This window comes from Nothobranchius furzeri, chromosome 5, assembly GCF_043380555.1.
Source record: "Nothobranchius furzeri strain GRZ-AD chromosome 5, NfurGRZ-RIMD1, whole genome shotgun sequence".
Classification (NCBI taxonomy): domain Eukaryota; kingdom Metazoa; phylum Chordata; class Actinopteri; order Cyprinodontiformes; family Nothobranchiidae; genus Nothobranchius; species Nothobranchius furzeri.
Genome location: NC_091745.1, coordinates 25,234,927 through 25,250,334, shown reverse-complemented (window position 1 = coordinate 25,250,334; position 15,408 = coordinate 25,234,927). Strand labels below are relative to the sequence as shown.

At 44.7% G+C, this 15,408-nt stretch overlaps 1 protein-coding gene across 2 annotated transcripts in view; it reads left to right on the top strand.

Moving 5' to 3' along the window:
- LOC107373105 (polycomb protein suz12-B) overlaps positions 1-13,257 on the top strand; it is a 66,743-nt gene extending 53,486 nt beyond the window's left edge. The window contains exons 16-17 of one of the 2 annotated variants that reach the window (XR_008560979.2): positions 10,687-10,810; positions 12,645-12,777. Coding sequence is in view for 1 of the 2 variants with exons in the window: in XM_054737105.2 (XP_054593080.2) it covers positions 12,645-13,029 (385 nt within the window). In the remaining variant the exon portion in view is untranslated. Of the gene's footprint in view, positions 1-10,686; positions 10,811-12,644 lie in introns of both variants that reach the window. The other variant, XM_054737105.2, reaches the window with a different exon arrangement.
- Positions 13,258-15,408: the final 2,151 nt, after the last annotated feature.

Here is a 15,408-nt window from a genome sequence, read left to right as displayed (position 1 = left end):
ATCGGAGGTTGTTAGTGGAAGTTACAGTCAAACGTAAGGTCACGGCGTCACGCCAGAATTCGCCGTGGCATCAAAGCCCTTCCCTTTCTGAAAAGCTATCAGATCTGAATGGTCATTACAACATCATGAAGACAGTGCATGACCTTAGTGTCATGTTGACTAAAGTAGAGGGGACAAATATGGGCATTTCACCATTAAAAAATAGACTTCCTGTAGTCAGGGGGCGGGGCATAGGTGATGTCAGCTGTCCACATTGTCATTGTCTTGAGATGTGGTCAATGATCACACAGACGGAGTTTGATATAGATCTGATCATGCACATGGGAGTTGTTAAGTCAAGTAATGTAATGGCGAAAGGTCAAAGTTTGAGGCTTAGCCACGCCCACACCTTTATACTTGTATAAAATCCGACGGTTGAATTTTTTCCTCTATGTCTTAAGATTATATAGCAGGAGTTTGAAGGTGATAGGTGGAAAGGACGACGAGACATCATTCTCCTAATAACGTGTGTGAAAACCACTAAATCGAGTAATTGGACCAAAATGGCCGACTTCCTGTGCGACTTTGCACTTGGCTCAAAGAGACTTTTTTGTAGGTCCTGAGACCCCACATTAGTGTACCAAATTTCGTACTCCTCAGTCAAAGCATGGCTTGGGGCTGACAGTTTTAATGGACCTAGGGGGCGCTATTTCAGAAAATAGGCCACGCCCATTTGATGTTCACATGAGATCTTTTGGGGGGCCGGACTAGGATCACTCACAAGACGTTTCGTGACTGTATCTATAGAAATGACGACATGGGAGGCACATGTATGGTCACGGCGGTACGCCTGACTTCGCCGCGTCGCCACAGCCCCGCCTTCTGCAGAAAACACCCATAAAGTGACGTCAAGCAACGCCAACTTCTCTTCAGTTACCTGCTACAAATTCGGGCTGATTATTCGACAGGGCGAATTTTGGAAAATTTCCCAGTAAAACTTGACGTTTTAAGTCCTGAGGGGGCGGGGCTTGTGTGACATCATCCAGCGACCATTCATTTGTCTTCGGGGGGCGATGACGATTATCCATAGAAAGTTACTTTAACTGTAATTCTTTCATTTGTGAAATTATAGCAATTTGAATTTTTTTGGCGAGTGCTCGAACTTTGAGGCCTGGCCCCGCCCCTTCAGTATTTACGAAAAGTCAATTTTATTTTCTCATTTGAAGCGTCCATCGCTTCTGTTCGATGGCACACTATTTTTGAGACTATGGTACGAAAAATGACGAAACTGTTCAACCAAATATAGACCCTAGAAATGGCCAAAACGGCTAAAAATCGCCATTTCAACCCAAAATGGCCGACTTCCTGTTTTATATTGACCATGGTTGCAAGAGGCTTTTTTGTGCGGACTGTTGAGTAGTACCAGTATACCAAATTTCATAACTGTACGATAAACTAAGCTTTATGGAGAGGGGTATTTTTCACTCTTTAGGGGGCGCTGTCGAGCCACTTTTTTATCAACTTTCACATCGCCAGTGAAATACGTAAATTTCACGCACTTTCTATATTGGGCCAGAATTTGGTGACTTTTTGGATATGCTAAGACCCCCTAAAGGCCACCCAAAGACGCGGAAGAAAAAAGAAAGCGTAATAATAATTAAAGCTGCAAGCAGCGTCGTTCGGCCCTCGCAGCAAAGCTGCTCGCCCTCCTTCCGCACCCCCTACCCTCCATCCCCGACCCTCTCCAAACCCAGCTCCGCGCTTCTCCATCCTGTCCGGCAGCCGGGGGCACCAGGGCACGTCTGGCAGAACAGAAAGTCAACCAACCCGACACCAGAAACCGTGAACGGCCTCCTCGTCCACACCTCACCCTGACTCAGCATCCCCTCTGAGCCCACCATTACACGTCTCACCACTAGGAGATACTCTATCTTTACCACACTGGTGATGTGATGTTCAGTCTCGGGCAAATCGGAGGCTGTTTGTGGAAGTTACAGTCAAACGTGAGGTCACAGCGTCACGCCAGAATTCGCCATGGCATCAAATCCCCTCCCTTTCTGAAAAGCTAGCAGATCTGAATGGTCATTACAACATCATGAAGACAGTGCATGACCTTAGTGTCATGTTCACTAAATTAGAGGGGACAAATATGGGCATTTCACCATGAAAAAATCGACTTCCTGTAGTCAGGGGGCGGGGCTTAGGTGATGTCAGCTGTCCACATTGTCCTTGTCTTGAGTTGTGGTCAATGATCACACAGACACAGTTTGATATAGATCTGATCATGCACATGGGAGTTGTTAAGTCAAGGAATGTAATGGCGAAAGGTCAAAGTTTGAGGCTTAGCCACGCCCACACCTTTATACTTATTTGAAATCCGATGGTTGAATTTTTCCCCCTTTGTCTTAAGAGTATGTAGCAGAAGTTTGAAGGCGATTGGTGAAAAGGGCTATGGTGCAACACTCTCCAAACAATGTGTGCGAAAACCACTAAATCGAGTACTTGGACCAAAATGGCCGACTTCCTGTGCGACTTTGCACTTAGCTCCAAGAGACTTTTTTGTAGGTCCTGAGACACCACATTAGTGTGCCAAATTTCGTGTTCCTCAGTCAAAGCATGGCTTGGGGCTGACAGTTTTAATGGTCATAGGGGGCGCTATTTCAGAAAATAGGCCACGCCCACAAACTTCAGCTGTCCTTTTCTATTAGGGGTCAGAGTAGGATCACTCATCAGAAATTGTGTGGCGATGTCACAATGATTGAAGAAATGAGAGACAAACGTATTTCCATGGCGTGATGGCGAATTTCGCCATGCTCCCAAAGCCCCGCCTTTATTCGAAACCTGCCAGTACCATACCCTAAGTGACCTCAACTTGTCTGCTGCTATGTGCCAGTGATTGCTGGTGATTGAGTAAAAGGAGTCCAATAGGGAGCTGTGAAAAAAAGAGTGGCGTGGCGACAAGTCAAAGTTTGAGGCTTAGCCACGCCCACACCTTTATACTTATTTAAAATCCGACGGTTGAATTTTTTCTTCTATGTCTTAAGAGTGTATAGCAGATGTTTGAAGGTGATTGGTGAAAAGGGTGATGGAGCATCACTCTCCAAACAACGTGTGCAAAAACCACTAAATCGAGTACTTGGACCAAAATGGCCGACTTCCTGTGCGACTTTGCACTTGGCTCCAAGAGACATTTTTGTAGGTCCTGAGACACCACATTAGTGTACCAAATCTCATACTCCTCAGTCAAAGCATGGCTTGGGGCTGACAGTTTTAATGGTCCTAGGGGGCGCTATTTCAGAAAATAGGCCACGCCCACCAGATGTTCACATCAGATTCTTTTCGGGGCCGGACTAGGATGTCTCCCAAGAAGTGTCGTGGCGATATCTCTAGAAATGACGAAATGGGAGGCAAACGTAAGGCCTAAGCGGTACGCCTGACTTCGCAGCGCCGCCACTGCCCCGCCTTCTGCAGAAAACACCCATAAAGTGACGCCAAGCAACGCCACATTCTCTTCAGTTAACTGCTACAAATTTGGGCTGATTATTCGAAAGGGCGAATTTTGGAAAATTTCCCAGTAAAACTTGACCTTTTAAGTCCTGAGGGGGCGGGGCTTGTGTGACATCATCAATCGACCATTCATTTGTCTTCGGGGGGCGATGACAATTATCTGTAGAAAGTTACTTTAACTCTAATTCTTTCATTTATGAAATTATAGCAATTTGAATTTTTTTGGGGAGTGCTCGAACTTTGAGGTCTGGCCCCGCCCCTTCAGTATTTACGAAAAGTCAATTTTATTTTCTCATTTGAACCGTCCATCGCTTCTGTTCGATAGTACACTATTTTTGAGACAATCGTGCGAAAAATGACCAAACTGTTCAACCAAATGTAGACCCTAGAAATGGCCAAAACGGCTAAAAATCTCCATTTCAACCCAAAATGGCCGACTTCCTGTTTGATATTGACCATGGTTGCAAGAGACTTTTCTGTGCGGACTGTTGAGTACTACAAGTAAACCAAATTTCATAACTGTACGATAAACTAAGCTTTATGGAGAGGGGTATTTTTCACTTTCTAGAGGGCGCTGTTCAGCCACTTTTTTATGAACTTTCACATCGCCAGTGAAATACGTAAATTTCACGCACTTTCTATATTGGGCCAGAATTTGGTGAGTTTTTGGATATGCTAAGACCCCCTAAAGGCCACCCAAAGACGCGGAAGAAAAAAAAAAAAAATTAAAGCTGCAAGCAGCGTCGTTCGGCCCTCGCAGCTCCGCGCCGCTCCGGCCTGGCCGGCAGCCCGGGGCACCAGGGCACGTCCGCGGAACACAAACGTCGACCACCCCGACACCAGAAACCGCTAACGGTCACCTCGTCCGCACCTCACCCAGACTCAGCATCCGCTCTTAGCTCACCATTAAATTGAATTGTAAGGTCACGGCGCCAAGCCAGTATTCGCCATGGCTTCAAAGCCCCTCCCTTTCTGGAAAGCTATCAGATCAGAATTTTCATTACAACATCACGAAGACAGTGCATGACCTTAGTGTCATGTTGACTAAATTAGAAGGGACAAATACCGGCATTTCACCATAAAACTATAGACGTCCTGTAGTCAGGGGGCGGGGCTTAAGGTGATGTAAGCTGTCCACATTGTCATTGTCTTCAGATGTGGTCAGTGATCACACAGACACAGTTTGATATAGATCTGATCGTGCACATGGGAGTTATTAAGTCAAGTAATGTAATGGCGAAAGGTCAACGTTTGAGGCTTAGCCACGCCCACACCTTTATACTTATTTAAAATCCGACGGTTGAATTTTTTCCTCTATGTCTTAAGAGTATATAGCAGTAGTTTGAAGGTGATTGGTGAAAAGGGCGATGGAGCATCACTCTCCAAACAACGTGTGCGAAAACCACTAAATCGAGTACTTGGACCAAAATGGCCGACTTCCTGTGCGACTTTGCACTTGGCTCCAAGAGACTTTTTTGTAGGTCCTGAGACACCACATTAGTGTACCAAATTTCGTAATCCTCAGTCAAAGCATGGCTTGGGGCTGACAGTTTAAATGGTCCTAGGGGGCGCTAATTCCAAAAATAGGCCACGCCCACAATTTAAAGCTAACCAGTTCTATTGGGGGTCAGACTAGGATCACTCAAAACAAATTTCGAGGTGATATCACGATAAATGAAGAAATGAGAGGCAAACGTATTTCCATGGCGTGATGGCGAATTTCGCCATGCTCCCAAAGCCCCGCCTTTTTTCAAACCCTTCCAGTACTGGAGACCAAGTGACCTCAACTTGTCTGCTGCTATTTACCAGAGATTCCTGGTGATTGGGTAAAAGGAGTCCAATAGGGAGCTGTGAAAAAAAGAGTGGCCTGGCGAAAGGTCAAAGTTTGAGGCTTAGCCACGCCCACACCTTTACACTTATTTAAAATCCGACGGTTGAATTTTTTCCTCTATGTCTTAAGAGTATATAGCAGAAGTTTGAAGGCGATTGGTGAAAAGGACGACAGAGCATCACTCTCCAAACAACGTGTGCGAAAACCACTAAATCACGTACTTGGACCAAAATGGCCGACTTCCTGTGCGACTTTGCACTTGGCTCCAAGAGACTTTTTTGTAGGTCCTGAGACACCACATTAGTGTACCAAATTTCGTAATCCTCAGTCAAAGCCTGGCTTGGGGCTGACAGTTTTAATGGTCCTAGGGGGCGCTATTTCAGAAAATAGGCCACGCCCACCGGATGTTCACATCAGGTCTTTTGGGGGGCCGGACTAGGATCACTCACAAGAAGTTTCGTGACGATTTCTTTAGAAATGACGAAATGGGAGGCAAACGTAAGGCCACGGCGGTACGCCTGACTTCGCCGCGCCGCCACAGCCCCGCCTTCTGCCGAAAACTCCCATAAAGTGATGCCAAGCAACCCCCACTTTTCTTGAGTTACCAGCTACAAATGCGTGGCGATTAAGTGAAATGGGGCAATTTGGGACCTCTCACAGTAAAACTTGATCTTCTTGGTCCTGAGGGGGCGGGGCTTGTGTGATGTCATCATCCGACCATTCAATCTACTTTGTGGGTGGATGACGAATGACCACAGAAAGTTTGGTAACTCTATTCAATTCAGTTATGAAGTTATAGCAGTTTAAATTTTTATGGCGAGTAGTCAAACTTCGAGGCCTGGCCCCGCCCCTTCAGTATTTACAAAAAGTCAATTTTATTGTCTCATTTTGTTCGCCCATCCCTTCTGAGCAATTGTACACCATTTTTGAGACGATCGTGCGAAAAATGATCAAGCAATCCAATCAGAAACGGACCCTAAAAACGGCCAAAACGCCAAAAAATCGCCATTTCAACCCAAAATGGCCGACTTCCTGTTTGATATTGACCATGCTTGCAAGAGACTTTTCTGTGCGGACTGTTGAGTACTACAAGTGTACCAAATTTCATAACTGTACAATAAACTAAGCTTTATGGAGAGGGTTTTTTTTCACTTTCTAGGGGGCGCTGTTCAGCCATTTTCTTTGCGATTTTTTTGGGACCTTTAAAATATCAAATTTTTCACCAGGCCTGACAAGTGTGCAAAATATTGTGAGTTTTGGGGTATGTTAAGGTCCCCAAAAAGCCGTTCAAAGCGGACACGGAATAATAAAAAATAATAAACAGAGCAAAAACAAGAGGCCTTCGCAGCGCTTTCGCTGCTCGGGCCTAATTAAAGCTGCAAGCAGCGTCGTTCGGCCCTCGCAGCGAAGCTGCTCGCCCTCCTTCTGCACCCCCTCCGCTCCATCCCCGACGCTCTCCAAACCCGGCTCCGCGCTTTTCCATCCTGGCCGGCAGCCGAGGGCACCAGGGCATGCCTGGCGGAACAGAAAGTCAGCCACCCCGACACCGGAAACAGTAAAAGGCCTCCTCGTCCACACCTCACCCTGACTCAGCATCCCTTCTGAGCCCACCATTACATGTCTCACCACTAGGAGATACTCTATCTTTACCACACTGGTGATGTGATGTTCAGTCTCGGGCAAATCGGAGGCTGTTTGTGGAAGTTACAGTCAAACGTAAGGTCACAGCGTCACGCCAGAAATCGCCATGGCATCAAAGCCCCTCACTTTCTAAAAAGCTATCAGATCTGAATGGTCATTACAACATCATGAAGACAGTGCATGACCTTAGTGTCATCTTGACTAAATTAGAGGGGACAAATATGGGCAGTTCACCATAAAACAATAGACTTCCTGTAGTCAGGGGGCGGGGCTTAGGTGATGTCAGCTGTCCACATTGTCACTGTCTTCAGATGTGGTCAGTGATCACATAGACAAAGTATGAAATTGATCTGATCATGCACATGGGAGTTGTTAAGTCAAATAAGGTAATGGCGACTGGTCAAAGTTTGAGGCTTAGCCACGCCCACACCTTTATACTTATTTAAAATCCGACGGTTGAATTTTTTCCTCTATGTCCTAAGAGTATATAGCAGAAGTTTGAAGGTGATCGGTGGAAAGGGCGAGGAGATATCATTCTCCTAATAACGTGTGCGAAAAACACTAAATTGAGTACTTGGACCAAAATGGCCGACCTCCTGTAGGACATTGCTCTTGGCTCCAAGAGACTTTTTTGTAGGACCTGATACACTACATTAGTGTGCCAAATTTTGTGATCCTCAGTCAAAGCATGGCTTGGGGCTGACTGTTTTAATGGTCCTAGGGGGCGGTGTTTCAGAAAATAGGTCACGCCCACAAACTTCAGCTGTCCAATTCTATTAGGGGTCAGAGTAGGATCACTCTTCAGAACTTGTGTGGCGATGTCACAATGACTGAAGAAATGAGAGACAAACGTATTTCCATGGCGTGATGGCAAATTTCGCCATGCTCCCAAAGCCCCGCCTTTATTCGAAACCTGCCAGTACTATAAACCAAGTGACCTCAACTTGTCTGCTGCTATTTGCCAGTGTTTGCTGGTGATTGGTTAAAAGGAGTCCAATAGGGAGCTGTGAAAATAAGAGTGGCGTGGCGAACAGGTCAAAGTTTGAGGCTTAGCCACGCCCACATCTTTATACTTATTTAAAATCCGACGGTTGAATTTTTTCATCTATGTCTTAAGAGTGTATAGCAGATGTTTGAAGGTGATTGTTGAAAAGGGTGATGGGGAATCCTTATCCAAACAATGTGTGCGAAAACCACTAAATCGAGTACTTGGACCAAAATGGCCGACTTCCTGTGCGACTTTGCTCTTGGCTCCAAGAGACTTTTTTGTAGGGCCTGAGACACCACATTAGTGTACCAATTTTCGTACTCCTCAGTCAAAGCATGGCTTGTGGCTGGCAGTTTTATTGTTCCTAGGGGGCGCTATTTCAGAAAATAGGCCACGCCCACAAATTACAGCTGTCCAGTTCTATTGGGGGTCAGACTAGGATCACTCACCAGACATTTTGTGGCAATGGCACGATAATTGAAGAAATGAGAGGCAAACTTATTGCCATGGCGTGATGGCGAATTTCGCCATGCTCCCAAAGCCCCGCCTTTATTCGAAACCTGCCAGGACTAAAGACCAAGTGTCCTCAACTTGTCTGCTGCTATTTGCCAGTGATTGCTGGCGATTGGTTAAAAGGAGTCCAATAGGGAGCTGTGAAAAACAGAGTGGCGTGGCGACAGGTCAAAGTTTGAGGCTTAGCCACGCCCACACCTTTATACTTATTTAAAATCCGACGGTTGAATTTTTTCCTTTATGTCTTAAGAGTGTATAGCAGAAGTTTGAAGGCGATTGGTGAAAAGGGCGATGGAGCATCACTCTCCAAACAACGTGTGCGAAAACCACTAAATCGAGTACTTGGACCAAAATGGCCGACTTCCTGTGCGACTTTGCACTTGGCTCCAAGAGACTTTTTTGTAGGTCCTGAGACACCACATTAGGAAACCAAATTTCGTACTCCTCAGTCAAAGCATGACTTGGGGCTGACAGTTTTAATGGTCCTAGGGGGCGCTATTTCAGAAAATAGGCCACGCCCACTGGATGTTCACATCACATTTTGTGGGGGGCCGAACTAGGATCACTCCCAAGAGGTTTTGTGGCGATACCTCTAGAAATGACGAAATGGGAGGCAAACGTAAGGCCACATCGGTACGCCTGACTTCGCCGCGCCGCCACAGCCCCGCCTTCTGCAGAAAACTCCCATAAAGTGACGCCAAGCAACCCCAACTTGTCTTCAGTTACCTGCTACAAATTTGGGGTGATTAGTTGAAAGGGCGAATTTTGGAAAATTTCCCAGTAAAACTTGACCTTTTAAGGCCTGAGGGGGCGGTGCTTATGTGACATCATCAATCGACCATTCATTTGTCTTTGGGGGGCGATGCCGATTGTCCATAGATAATTACTTTAACTGTAATTCTTTCATTTATGAAATTAAAGCAATTTGAATTTTTTTGGCGAGTGCTTGAACTTTGAGGCTTGGCCCCGCCCCTTCAGTATTTACGAAAAGTCAATTTTATTTGCTCATTTGATTCATCCATCGCTTCTGTTCGATCGCACACTATTTTTGAGACAATCGTGCGAAAAATGACCAAACTGTTCAACCAAATGTAGACCCTAGAAATGGCCAAAACGGGGTCAAAATGGCCACTTTAGTCCAAAATGGCCGACTTCCTGTTTGATATTGACCATGGGTGCAAGAGGCTTTTCTGTGCGTATTGTTGAGTTCTACAAGTGTACCAAATTTCATCGTTCTACTATGAAAAAAGGTCAAAGCAGAGGGGTATTTTTAATTTTCTAGGGGGCGCTGTCGAAACATTTTTGTACCAACGTTCACGTTGCCAGTGAAATACGTAAATTTCACGCACTTTCTATATTGGGCCAGAATTTGGTGAGTTTTTGGATATGCTAAGACCCCCTAAAGGCCACCCAAAGACGCGGAAGAAAAAGAAAAAAAAAAAAAGAAAAAAAAAAAAGAATAAACGGAGCAGATACAATAGGCCTTCGCAGCTTCACTGCTCGGGCCTAATAAACGGAGCAGATACAATAGGCCTTCGCAGCGCTTCGCTGCTCGGGCCTAATAATCGGAGCAAAAACAAGAGGCCTTCGCAGCGCTTTCGCTGCTCGGGCCTAATAATAATCGGAGCAAAAACAAGAGGCCTTCGCAGCGCTTTCGCTGCTCGGGCCTAATAAACAGAGCAAAAACAAGAGGCCTTCGCAGCGCTTTCGCTGCTCGGGCCTAATAAACAGAGCAAAAACAAGAGGCCTTCGCAGCGCTTTCGCTGCTCGGGCCTAATAATAAACGGAGCAGATACAATAGGCCTTCGCAGCTTCACTGCTCGGGCCTAATAATAATAATAATAAACGGAGCAGATACAATAGGCCTTCGCAGCTTCACTGCTCGGGCCTAAAAATAAGAAACGGAGCAGATACAATAGGCCTTCGCAGCGCTTCGCTGCTCGGGCCTAATAAACAGAGCAAAAACAAGAGGCCTTCGCAGCGCTTTCGCTGCTCGGGCCTAACAAGCCGATTATTTGCTCCTCCCACTTGCGCTGCCTTGAGGTGCAAATGAAGCGCTCCTCCCAGTGTTGCCAAGTTAACTTAGCGACTTTGACGCTATTTCTAGCAGCTTCTCAGACCCGCTTCTTGACTTTTTAAATCTTAAAAGTACCTAGCGAACACCTCAGAAACATCTCTGGTAACCCTTAGCTACTTTCTGGATAACTGTCGTCGACATTTCCTGCAGGTTAGCTAAACACTCCGCCTGCACTCCGGACCGTTCTTCAGGACATTAGGAAAGGGAATGATGTAGTGATGTGTCGGTCGCTAAAGACAGCTCTCGGAGCCGGCTCCTTGTTGGAGTAACCAGGGTGAGTGACACACACACCGTACCTGCGGGCTCCTGAGCCGATAAAAACGGCTAAATGTGCGCGTGCGGCGCGCTAAACATACGTGCAGCTTGCCCCTGATTGCTGTGAGACCGGGTTGGGGGGGTGGGGGTGCAGCTGTGGTTGGGGCAATTATTACATTAACTGATGGACTTGTAAATAAATAGTTTATAAATAAGGTAGAAATAAGTTCCTCACGCTGATAAATAACTAATCTCTCTGAGGACATGGTGCTAGTGCACTCCTACAGCACCTTGACATGACTTAATAAATTCTATGCAACATTTAGTGAACAGCAATTTGCATGTATTTGTTATAAATGCCACTGTATAATTCTTGCTGTCAGTATTTGCAAGATATTGGTATTTAGGTCTGTACTGGTTAGACTGAAATGAGTTAAACCAAGGTCTATAGCCCTTGGGTCATAAACTATGAGCTATAAGTATATTGGTCTTTTTATACTGGGAATCAGGAGTTATTTTAGTGATCATCTTGTTTCTTGTTTATTTTTGCCCTGATTGTGCCCTGAGCAGTTTTATGACTGAATAAAAATAAAAAAATAAAAATCTACATAAATTGAAAAATCGTCTTACATAATCGAGATCTCAATTTCAGTCACAATAATCGTGATTATTGTTTTTGCCATAATCGAGCAGCCCTACTTTAGCATATCCGGTCACATAATGATGACGTCATATTCAGTGGTCGTTGTGCATCATTTCAGGCCTCGTGGTCAACTGTCTGAACCGCTGAACAGAAGTGCCTGGCTTATTTTCTAAGTAAAATAAATATGTGCAATACGTTGTCAACATCAGTGAGTCTCTAAGTCTATTCTTTTTGTATGTTATATATGTTAAAATATTTGTAAATAGGTCGCTGATTAACACTTGCAATTTAGTGTTGTGATGGTTTTAAAAAAATTCTGAAGGTAGTAAAAAAAAGTATTAAAAAGTAGTAAATTTTACTTAAGGATTGCTGTATATACCCTGCTGTCAGACAGGTAGGATTTAAACCAGCCTAACGCTGTTCCTTTGATCCCTACAACATGTTCAAGTCTTTCTAAAAGAACATTATGATCAACTGTGTCAAAGGCAGCACTGAGATCTAACAAGACTAGAACAGACACAAGATTCTTATCTGAGGCCATGAGAATATCATTTGTAACTCTCACTAATGCAGTTTCAGTGCTGTGATACTCTCTAAAACCAGACTGAAATTCCTCAAACAGAGCATTAGTGTTTAAATGCTCACATACTTGGATGGCCACTATTTTCTCCAGGACTTTGGATAAAAATGGAAGGTTAGATATTGGTCTATAATTCATTGGGTCATCTGGATCCAGAGAAGGCTTCTTAAGTGAAGGTTTGATTACAGCAACCTTAAAATCTTGTGGTACGGTACCCATTTACTAAGGATAGATTGATTATATCTAGAATGGGGGCAGTAACCAAAGGAAATGCTTCTTTAAATAATTTGTTTGGGATTGAATCTAAATATATCAAGCAGAAACAAAGCGCGCATGTGCCGCCGGCAACTTCAGCAGATGATACGGTGGCTGGTAAGGGTCACCGCGCCTACACCGCAGCCACGGTAATCCACTGAGATAATATGTTTTAAAAAACAAGACGGTTATTATTGTCATCTTTTTTACAGGGGTTTACCGCTACACCGGTTACCGTGACAACCCTAGCTCATACACACACACACAGTCTGATCTGCTGTTTCACTTTAGAAAATCTTACTTTTGTCTTTAATTCTTTTCTCCAGACTTTTGTCCTTGTGTATGAATGTGTTTTATTTCCTGTTCCTTCTCCAGTTTCATTGCCGATAACCAGATGAACGAGGCCTGCCTCCTGTTTGCTGAAAACAACGCCGCTGCCATCGTGGAGCAAAACCTGCAACGCAACTTCCTGCTGCACCTGATCAGCATGCACGACTTCAACCTGATTAGCACACGGACCATTGACAAGGCCATGGCCCGCCTCCTGCAGAGGCAGGCTGCTAAAAGAGATGAGGAGGAGGAAGAGGAGGAGGAGGAAGACTGGGAGACAGCCACGGAGTCCCAGCCGGAGCCAGATCCTGAGCCAGATGCATCTGAATTTAAAACCTGTGGCGGTGAGACCAGGAGCAGCAGCCAGAACAATCAGGAGGAGGAGGTAGAAAAATCCAAGCAGAAACTCTCCAGCTCGGTTCTGAAGTGACTTTTCTGTCACAGAACTCAAAAACTGGACCAAAGGTCAGATGATATGAGGCAACACGCAGGTTTAAAACGACACACCTCTCAGCAGGGATGAACTCTAATCAGATGTGGTTTCTGTTTCAGTGAGCGTTAAGAACACCTGAAGCTCCGTGTCTTCGTCTACAGATTGTTGAAACCTTCTCGGTGTTTTTAGCTCTGAAACTTAAGGTGCTACAAGTTCACCTGTAGTGAGAACACATCCGTTTCTACCTAAATCTGCTGAAACATCAGTGAAACAGTTTCTGCTGCTCCACAAACCCCTTCAGCTGCAGAGCTTTACTTGAATCAGACACATTCAGCTTTTTAGTGGTTCATTTTGGATAAATTCTGTTAACAAGTACTATTTTATTCTTTTTTTTCCCAGATCAGTTAACAGTTCTGCTAAAAAAAAACACACATGTTCTTTCTCAGGCCTGCTCAGCTCCTCTAAAGCTGCTCCCGCTAGAACAGAACAGGCTCACCTGCTTGTATATGTGAGGGAGAACATCATGTGCAGGAGGTGAAAACCAATGTTCTTAGACTCCTGCTGCTTCCTGCCCTTTTAAAACAGATCAGTGAAGTAATTCTGCTAATTTATAGAGTTAACCTGCAACATAATGAAGTTTGTTGACATCTTTGTTTCCCAGTGACTGGAGGGTAATTGGTTATCATTGTTGTTCAGTTTGGATCCATGGTTGGTATCGGATCACCAGGCACCTCCGCTGAGCCTCTTTTCAAATGTTAGTTTTTCCAGAAAACCTAAAGAAATCCTGGATTTCTTCAATTTGTGTTGATCAGTTCATTCTTCTCCAGTTTCTGATGCATCAGGTTTTTGCTCTTATGGTGCTAAACTGTACTGATTCCTCGGATCCATGCTGGTGTTAGTCAGTAGTGATGCTCACCGCCAGCGCTTCAAGCACCGAGGCCATTTATTTCACAGAAAGCTACTTATTATGTGAGCCTCATGTCCAGGTTCTGATTTCAATTTAATCTGAAAAGTTGTGGTTTTTGTTTCACAGCATGAGCAGAGTGCTCTTTGGGTTTGTTCTCAGATGCTGACCTGATGTTTTCCATGTTTTACCAACCATCCGATTACCCAGGGAGCAACTTTTCTAGTCCGTGTGGCTAAATGAGGGCCTGTGTGTTGTTTCAGTGACCAGATGCACATTAGACTCATTATGTGTTAGTCTGGGAACAACATCGAGCACCGTGTGAAAGGTTTTTAGTTTTAGTTACAGGCCAAAGTTTTGTTTGGAGACTGGGACTTTGTCTCTGCACCGTCTGACCCAAAGTGTCCTCAGCCTCCAGGTGTGAGGTTTGACAGTCTGATGCTGCAGCTGGACCGGATGGCGGTGAGTCTGTGGGTTTAAGCAGGGCCGTTGTGGATTCTAAGGGTCATTCTGTTTCTGCAGCATTTTGCACAAATTGGGTGGAGCCATGTCAAGAAAACAGGATGTAAACCAGCTGGAACATCTTTACTGTTGAGTCAAAGTTTTTCTTTTTCTATTAAAAATAACTGTTTTGTAATACTGCAAAGATTGTTGTTGTTGTTGTTAGATGATCAGAAGCACCGAACATTCAGAGGAAAAAAGCACCGAAGCTGTTTGATTCCACCAAAGGTGAACTGAAAGGAACAAACTAATCCATTCTAGTCAGCCAGACTTTGATGGAATCTTCCAGGAATCCACACACACACACCTATGTTTCTAGATATAGAAAGGTGTGCGTAAAATTTCATGAAGTCAAGAAACATTTACACTAAAAACAAGCAGGGATAGAATTAATTGAATTCCCCAGAAGAAGCTACAACGATGTTCTGCTGAGCTGTGGTGGCCTCATGGAGGGGACCATCGGCTAGCACACTGCTGCTAACCACTAAAACATTCTCCCTCTCCTGATAATAACTCTTTGCTTTCCTTGACGTTGGATGTGCTACTGCTAGTTTATTTGTTTAATTATAGATTCACTAGGATAAATACAATAAAGTCTATCTCTCGCCAAATAGAATATTTACTAAGAAATCACAATATAACTATAGACACATTACTTTGTCGTGTGTGTGTGTGTGTGTGTGTGTGTGTGTGTGTGCGCGCGCCTGCCTGCCTGCTCTGTCTTCTCGATCCCCAGTGAGTCGTGGAGGATGGCTGCTTATACTGAGCCAGGATTCTCTGGAGGTTTCTTCCTGTTAAAAGGGAGTTTTCCTCTCCACTGTCGCTGCATGCTTGCTTAGTATGAGGATTGCTGTAAAGTCACTGACACTAGTCAGTGACTTGATGCAATTTGCTGGGTTCCTTATGTAGGAAACATTATTTCTGATTGGCTTAAAGAACTGACTTGAATTGGAATGCTTATTATGTGAAGT